This window comes from Halyomorpha halys, unplaced genomic scaffold, assembly GCF_000696795.3.
Source record: "Halyomorpha halys isolate HHAL.00 unplaced genomic scaffold, Hhal_1.1 Scaffold534.1, whole genome shotgun sequence".
NCBI classification, from domain to species: domain Eukaryota; kingdom Metazoa; phylum Arthropoda; class Insecta; order Hemiptera; family Pentatomidae; genus Halyomorpha; species Halyomorpha halys.
Genome location: NW_027112374.1, coordinates 424,001 through 433,577, shown reverse-complemented (window position 1 = coordinate 433,577; position 9,577 = coordinate 424,001). Strand labels below are relative to the sequence as shown.

Sequence of the window (9,577 nt, the reverse complement as noted above, 5' to 3'; positions counted from 1 at the left end):
CAATAGGTAAATATGTAGTATGTTTCATATACACTTGAAAATCTTGGGAAGGAACCACCTATTGGAGGTACTTCAACCATTAATTTAAATTAGAATGTCCCGTGGCCATCTTCTTTTCAGGCGCCTTGGAGGCGTCATATCATGGATTGTTAAGGATGAAAGATTAAGAATTAATGGGTTAGAATGGTTAAAAAGTTTGGAATGAAAAGACGCATATCTGTTTTGGATCAAACCTGGAACGAATGGGATGTTAAGGTCTTTGTAAATGAGTTTATTTGTCAGGTAATAAGGAGCATCAAGGATTTTATGTAGGATTTTGGATTGTAACGATTGGATGCGGGAAGAATTTGATGGTTTGGTGGAGCCCCAGAGCTCAATTCCATATGTCCAAATTGGTCTGATTATTGTAGTGTATACTAATTTTTTGTAGTGAATGGGAAGTTTAGAGCGTTTGTCAAGTAAGTGTTGTAGCAATCGGAATCTACGAGCTGTTTCTTGTCGTTTCAGTCTTGTGTGTGGATTCCAAGTAAGTCTCTTGTCAAGATGGAGTCCTTAGTATCGAATCTGTTCAACAGGCATTAGTGGTGTATTTAGAAAGGATACTGTAGGATAGGAGGCAGAGGTTTACGACGGAGATCGAAAAACTTAAAAACAACAATTTACAAAACTATTATCCTTCCCACTGGTCTTTATGGATGTTAGATGTTGCCTCATACACTAAGGGATGAACAGCGTCTTAGGACTTTCGAAAATAAAATATTGCGGAAAATATTCGGACCGAAAAAGGATGAATTAACGGAAGAATTTAGAAGATTACACTACGCTGATTTAAAGGACCTATACCCAGTAAATATAATTCAAGTTATAGCCTTGCGGCGTATAAGGTTCTTGGGCTTAGTAACGAGCGGATCCCTAAAATGTTAATAAACACTAAACTAACTGGTAAACGTCCGAGGGGTAAACGTAGAAGGGAGGATTGCGTTAAAACAGATTTCGTGAAATTGGGTTTGGAGGGTCATCACTGGAAGGATGTATGCAAAGAGCGTTTGGTGGTATCGGGATCGAACCTTTGGGTTCGTTAGGCTTTTATTATTATTATGTTCATTATTATAAATTCAATATATTTTTTAACAGAACCGTTTTAATTTTATTATCTAGACATATAATTTCTGCATAAAAATATATTTGTGCTTTGTTAAATCAAAAATAAACTGCTAAAGCTGATTATATTTAACATTATTATTATATTTACACCAAATCGATAGAACTTTAAAATATACAACCATAAATAAGAGTTAATTATTAACTCCAAAGGTTGGGGAAATTCTTGAGTTAATAAAAACACGGAGAGCACAAATATTCATCTGTTGACAGTTCTAAAGCAATGCAAACTGAAAACTAACGCGAGAGTGCGCCACAAGCGCCCTTTCATTTCTGCCCAAAACACTATGTATATTGTCACTCGCTGCTTCCTTAGGAGGAGAAGCTTGAAAAGGACATTAACGCTTACGTCTTTCAATTTTGTGCATAGTAATCTCTCATGGCTATTAAAGGTGATCGAGAGATACTACGTGTAAGACATTAGCTTTTAGTGGATCACAAGATTCTACCGGGGTTGGCAAATAAGTTCTTTCGGTTTTTGTATTCATATGTTTATAATACGTCACATTTTTCTGATGAAACCCAACAGAGAATTGTTAATCCTATTTGTAATATGTAAACAGTTATATCTGTTGACACCTGTTATGATTAGGTGAGTATTGTGTTTGTGATCCAGCTGAGAAGATGGAGGGAAATATCGTGCATTATAGGCATATTTTGCTTTATTATTTAAATAAAAGATAAAGCGAGCTGCAGAGGCACATATAAAAATATGCGGGGTCAACTGGGATAATGCCTTAATGGAGTGCACGTGCCAAAATTGGTTTGCCAAGTTTCAAGTTGGTAATTTTGATTACATCCACTCTCTGACCGAAGCCAACTTATCAACACGCATTATATTTGAGATTCACTGCGGAAACGTCAAGAAAACTGCCCATTTTTTAAGAGACTTGTGACAGGGGATGAAGAGTGGATTGTCTACGATGAATGGTACGAAAAAAATCTTGAAGACCAAAGCAACGAACCACCTAGAACCACATCTAAAGTGGGATTGCACCCAAGGAAGATAATGCTTTCTATATGGTGGGATTTCAAGGGTGTGAGTTTTTATGAGCTTCTGCCACACAGTGTATCGATCGATTCCACACTATACTGCTCTCTATTAATAAAATTGGATTAATCGATTCGAAGAAAACGCCCAGAACTGGCAAATCGAAAGGGTATAGTCTTCCATCGTGATAACGCTAGGCCCAACACTTCGTTAGTCACCCGTAATAAATTGTTAGCCCTTGGATGGTGTCTTTTGCTCTGCCCTCCCTATTAACCGAACCTTGCTCCTGGTGAATGCCACTTGCTCCGGTCCCTACAGAATCCCTTAAGTGGAAAACGTTTGAAAACGAATAAGGTGTCAGGGAGCACCTTGATCACTTTTACGTTAATAAAACAAAGATGAACATGGGATTATTCAGCTGTTGGAGAGATGGGGTAAGGTAATCGAAAATAATGGACATTACATTGTAAATTAAAATAAATATTATGTACAAAATATACTTAGTTTTCTTTCACCCAAAAAAAACGAAAGGACTTATTAGCCAGCCCTATATTATAACCCTTATTTATTCACTTAATATATTTAGGAATATTATAAACACATGACGTCGTTATTACGTTTTTATAATCAAATTAGTTTCAAGAAACAAACTTATTTCAATATACGACGTTTATTTGATGATCGTAGATGATATCTTATGGTCGAGTCATGTCGGTGTAGCTCTAAGTCGTTATATTGTAGACCAGGAGATAGCGGTGTTGCTACAAATCTTAACAATTTTACTGTTCTCTGCCAATTTTTTATAATAATAAAAAGATTTTGACCTTTTAACCAGACACTTTATATTTTATTTCCAAAATGAGATATGAATGTTAATCTAATGGGGTGTATAAAAAAAATTACCATTTCTTAACCAAATATTTGTATTATTATTTCTTTGATATAAAATGCATTTAATACTCAAAGTATAGTCCATTGTTACCATCGTCATTAGCCATCTACTACCCAATAGCTCGATCCCACGCTGATACTATTCTTTTGAAAGGCTGTCAAAGAATCCTTGGACCACAATTTAAACTTCTGCAAAATTATCAGTTTTTTCCCCTTTAAGGAAATGGGTCTTTTGTAAATTTTTCTTTGGTTCGACGGGAAGTTTGAGTACGGACATCATATTGTTGGAATAAAACTCGTTTTCGGTTGATCAAAGATTACACTGTTATAAAAATCCAAAACCTTCAAAATACAAAAAAAAAAAAGCAAAAGGCGATATAGCCATTGCTCATGGGTATTCGTATTTCGCCAGTAATCCTGCAGTAAAATCTCATACAAGAAGGGATTTTCAAATTTCTCACCTCTTAGCTGATTGCTGAGGAGTAAGTTCGTGAGGGACCAGTCTACCGCCCTCACCTTCCTCATGGAGAGTAGATGGCGACTAACAGTATCTTTCGACACACCACACTCTCTGGCAAGTTAGCGAGTACTTGTGGACGGATTTGACTCAACAGCTTCCTGCAGAACCTCATCAATATTCATTAATGGTCGTCCGAAGCCCTCCTTCCTTTTAAACGACTCACAGTGGTGCGAGAGCGGAAAAAAAATCGATTTTCAAAGGCGCTGGGTTAGATTATCTAGTTTGTGATTCTCACATTATATAAGCTACAGGATCTAGGAACAGAATAATTTTTTCCCTGTTTCAAGGATATTCCCATTAATTTAGGCCCAATCTCAGATTAATGAAAGTTTGACCAAAACACACATTACACTAAATGAGTGATATATAATTGTAAAAGATGGAGAGAAAAATTTATAAAATTTTGCTCTACGATGGTCAACTAAGCAACGCATCAGTCAAACTAGGCAAAAAAAAAATAAGAGCGCTTTACAACATTATAAGTTACTCCGGCTTCCTCCAAGATGTGGAGGGTCACTTTAAACTAAAAGTGTTGCAGTAAAGATTAGAGCAAAAGTCATCTCCCTTTATCAGCCTATCCCATCATAACACCGCTAAGAAAGAAAATGAACGACTTGGCAAAAATAAAACAAAAACCTGTTAATGTGAATTCTCTAGAATTTGATATCTCTCACTTACACACACCCCAATCAAGGGTATGGAATACACTTCACATTGCATACAACAAAAAATTTGGAAAATGGATGCAATGATCGGCCCAGAAAAATTCCGGATCTTCTCAAAAGAAACAGCAGCGATGGCCATCGAAAAGTATTCATGGTACATGTCATCTACGGTGCATAAGATTTTATTGTATGGTGCTGAATAGTGCAGAAGTTGATTCTCCCAGTCGGAATATTGTCGGAAGAGGCATAAGAAAGTAGAAATAAGGATTACAGACTTTCATGATCAGAAACTCGCGAAAAATGTCTCCTATATCTACCAACGAAGATGTTCTCCACGAGCTACTGGGGACTTCAGGTCCTTTAACCACGAAGAAAAGACCCGAACCAAAGAAAAACACCTGGAAATCAGTGATGCAGCTAAGGAACTGTTAATCTAATTTCCTTAAATATGAAATCGTAAGTGTCTTTTCAATTTGAACCACCTTTGACTTTGAACCCCTAGTTTTATTGTTTACAAAATTCTCCATTCTTTTAAGCGTCCTTGAATTTTTAATTGTAAGCATTATTTAATTTAAATATACACTCAAAATACTCGTTGGAACTAGTTTTGATAAGCACAACCTATTCCGAAAAATTCATAAATTTTTATCTTGCCAATAGGCTTTTATTTACTCATCAGTTCCTTAATTTTCTTCAAAATTTCAATAAAAATAGTTGAACTTGATGTATTTTTTGTTCGGAGTCGAATGAGATAGGCCCCAAGTTTCTTTGTTAATCCGTTCTCGAGATATTTTCCCTGCTTTTTGGCTATTCGGCCCCAATGTGTGTCATATCTCCACGGCCATATATTTCAAACCAAAGCCGTGCTTTGCGATTATCAAGGCTGTGAATTTTTTTCCCCAGTAATGCCTTAAAATTACGAGAATTTCGAAGGTCACTGTCATGTTCCATCTTTGAAACAAGTAACTAAACTGAGGCTTTTTTTGAAGAAGTGGAATGGGATTATTAATGACAAGCTTACAGAATCCTCTAAAGGGATTATTAAGTATTGGTGAGTATTAAACAGGATTAAAATATTTACAGTCTTTTGAAATCTTGAATTTGATAAAACGGTCATTTTTTTTTTTTTTTTATATATATACACCCCATTATATTCTTTCAAATTAATTTTAACTTTATTATATGACCCAGTGAGAATTAAAGTGGCATAAGTTAGTTACCTTTCATTTATTACGAAAACTTGAATAGTTTGTAAATTAATTAAAATGATATATGCATAGAGGTTAAATGTAAGGAAAACATTAACTATTGCCATGAGCAGACTTGTTATATAAAAGTGAATCGTTTGATCTGATTAATTATGTGAGATTCAAGGGAAAGGATTACGTAATTGTTGAATTGTATCATAAATTTATTATTAGGAACGAGAATTGAAACAATAAAAAATTGTATTATTTTTTTAAGGTAAATTTAATTTATTATTTGCATTTATTTGCATTTGATTGGTTATATAAGTATATAACATTTAGTTACCCATTTCTTTTGACATAATTTAAATATTTTGTGATTTTGAAATGTAAATTTATTACATTAATAATGTAAATGTAAAGGTTAATTAATGCATGAATATAATAAAAGAAAACTATTTATTGTTAACCAACGTTTCGCCCCACTTTGCAGGGCTTCGTGAGGACTAAATAAAAAATAAAAGATAAAAACATTTTAGAAATTAGAAGTTTGTATTTTGATTGTGTTAGTATTGTTTCGGATGTTTTTATAACTAATTAAGCAATGTATGCCAATAATAATAATGTAATGACAGTTGTCAATTAGCAAATCTTGATTGCCAAACTTTTACACAACTTCCACTTTTCACTTAATTTAGGCACATTGTAATAAATTACTTCAATAAAAAACTTAGAAGTCAACAATAACTTAAAGTTTTGGAAGAAAAGGTTATAGAATAAATTGCTCAGAAAATCCGCTAGGAGCTCTTATGCATTTACCATTTAACATGATTTTAATAAATCCCACCAAATCACATTAACCCTTCGTCGTAAAACTTCGTCTTGCCTTACAGTATCTTTTAATAATACCCCACTTATTCCTGTTGAACAGATCCGTTACTTAGGACTAAATCTGGACAAACGACTGACTTGGAATCCTCATACAAGACTCCACTAAACCATAATAAACTTCCCAACCACCTAAACCAACTCGTTTTCAATTCTCTTCTCCTTCACTACCTAATAATCCTCCTAGGCGTCTGAAAAGAAGATGGCCTCGAGATCTTATCCTTTACAAATGTTTTTGGAGTTCTATCAATGGGTATATTTGCCACATGTTTTTATCATGTCATAATATCACTTACCGCAAATTTACTTGATGTGCATATATGTATACAGTTGTAAATATCAATAAATTAATTATTAAAAAAAACATGATTATATATAGGGCTGCTCACAATCCTATACTTATTACATTTAAAATGGTACAACATTTCACTTTTAATACATCTTGAATACCTCCATTAAGTGAAAGATGCGTTATTTGCGCATATCACCAGTTTTTTATTTTATTGTCAATCCGATTAATTTAGAATAACTAAGTTCTCTTTATTATTATTATTATTATTATCATCATCATCATCATCATCATCATTATTATTATTATTATTATTGCCCTACATTGCCTGTATGAACCCGGGCTCCTCTACAGCAGCAAACCAATGTACGTTCTCTTCCTTTCTTTTTCCGTCTTTCAATGTTCAAAGGCTTTAAATACTCCTCCAAATCGTCCAGCCATCTGAACCGAAGACGTCCTCTGTTTCGCTTTCCATCCTATTTGCCATAAAGCATCTTTTTGGGTATCCTTTCATCTGGCATCCTCTAGAAGTGTCCTATCCATCTTATTCTTGCTGTATTCATTCAATCCCAGATGTTGGGTTCTCCAAACAGTTTCATCAGTTTCTCATTCCTTCTTCTTCTCCAAATTCCATTCTCCGAGACTCCTCCCCGTAAACTTATCAATACCTTTCTCTCCCAGGAGTTGAGCAACGATTCCACTTTCCTTGCCAAGGGCCATGTTTTCCCTCCATAGATCACTACTGGCCTTACAATGGTTTTGTAAGTGACCACAAGTTCTCTTTAGATTAACTAAATCCACAATGTTTGAATATACTCGTCCAATTAGTTACTTCTTAATCAGCAGTAGAAGTAATCAACAATTTTTTTCAGCCATCGTTAAAAAAAAAAAAAAAAAAAAAAAAACCTATACTAAAAATGTATAAACCAACATTTTAAAAACATAAAAACAAGAAACGTAGATACCTGCTTATTTCACGCTAACAGGTTTTTCTTTATGTTTTTCCTCCCAGGATATCCGTGTGTAGGAATTTCTCAGTATATTATAACTGGTTTTCTACATTATCCTTGCTCAATAGAATAATACATGTATAAAATGTGCAATTTAGATTTTTTCTTATAAAAATGAAAACAGTTTAATTAACACGATTAAAGGATACAAATCTAAATAAAAAATATTGAAATGATACAAAAGAATAGATTAGAATATGAAATAACATACAAGGTTAGTTATACACTTCCTACACAATAGTAAAAGAGCCGGGTATCAAAAAAAGGAAATTATTTTATCCCAATTTTTTATAAATGTACTTTAATGTAAACTATAAATATTTACTAGGCAAAAATGATGAGTCTTACCAGTATAGGTAGGGGGAATAAAAAATGGCGGCTGTTTCAAATACTTAGCAGACTCATCAATTGTGACTAGTAATTATACCTAGTTTTCAACTAAGTAATCAAACATTTGGGTGAAATAACTGCCTTTTTTATGCTCTTGAGCTCTTGTAATAAAGGTTGAGATTTAAATTGCATATCTTATTATGCTATTTTGCATAGAATGTGTATCGTTTAAAAAATAAAAGATGTGAACAGATGGTCCCCCCCCCCGCAATCCAAGAGTATAGTAATTAGCCTTGTGGCCAATATAGTAAGAACCAATCTCTAACTTGCTGTAGCGTAAAGCAAACGAGAGAAGAACGCCATTTTATTTTCTGAGGGATTCAAAGAAATTTTTTTTTCTTATCCTGAATTCAAGCCATGATGCGAGAAAAACTCAGAGAAGTGGTTCCCTGAGAGAGGAAGAAATGAAGATAGGGAGAGATACAACTCTACCTCCATCCTCATGAACCATAAACATTCACCATAATAACCATAATAAACATCCACCTAACGTGGCATATAATGGCATGCGCAAGCGTGTGGATGGATTATTTGGCTTGGCTAGTCCTAGTTGGTTTGCGGCCGACCTGTCAGGTGTTGGTTTTCGGGTAGAAATCAAAGGGGGCTTGTGTTGCATCTATACGTTTGTGTGCAGTTTGCTTTGTTTTAGAACTACCAGCAGATAAATGTTTGTGCTGCCTGTGTTCTAATTAATTGAAGAATTCCCCTAACCTTCGGATTCTATAAGTAACTCTAGTTTAAGATGGTATATTTTAAAATTCGAAGATTTGTTTCAGATCTTGTCGATTAACTTAAGCCGCTTACTTTTGATTTAACATAGAACAAATATATCTTTATAAAGACATTATATGTCTAGGTAATTAAATTAACGATTTATTATTTCTAGAAGGAAGGTTGAATTTATAGGTTAATAGTTAGGTTAGAACTATTTCTATGAATGTTGATCATCTACAACCTACTTTACTGATATTTACGTTTCCTTTGGCTAAGCCTATCTTTGTTTTGTTTCTGTTTATAACACGAATCGACTGTTATAGCTGATAGATGTCAAAATTACATACAAGCATGTGGATAATGAAATTTCTTGTTACTTTGTTTACCAATCATTCGTACAAGTTTTGGATTCGCGACAAGTGTTGCAGATCCAGAATTAGCCAACTTATCTAATCATCAATATTCATTTATCTGAGACTTCAATCAATCAAAACTATGATATATATTATATCAATATATAGATAAGTGAAAGTAGAAAGATATCTTTGTATATTAGCGATCTCTTACCTGAATAGGACCGAAAATTAGTGTAATTCCTGCAGTAATGAAATAAACATAAGCATACTCCATAAACTTGGGAATCTCTTCGACCATCGAGATATTATAAGGTTGCAATTAATCAAAAGACTCATGAAATTATTACATTTACACAATAAATTCAAAAACAATAATAATGTTAGTGGTGAGAAATAAGATTTATGATTTTATAATAATTTTAGTCAGAGGGAATATGCTTTATACTCACATTTCCAGGGGTCTCTAATTTGATGAAGATTGACATAGCTGGTGTTTGAAGGAAGTACACGTTGAA

General features: G+C 33.8%; 1 protein-coding gene across 1 annotated transcript in view; it reads right to left on the bottom strand.

Annotated features, from left to right (window-relative positions):
- LOC136796465 (multidrug resistance protein 1-like) overlaps positions 1 to 9,369 on the bottom strand; it is a gene marked incomplete at its 3' end in the record, with an annotated part of 15,977 nt that extends 6,608 nt beyond the window's left edge. The window contains exon 1 of the mRNA XM_067050267.1: positions 9,274 to 9,369. Coding sequence (XP_066906368.1) covers positions 9,274 to 9,360 — 87 coding nt within the window. The remainder of the gene's footprint in view (positions 1 to 9,273) is intronic.
- Positions 9,370 to 9,577: the final 208 nt, after the last annotated feature.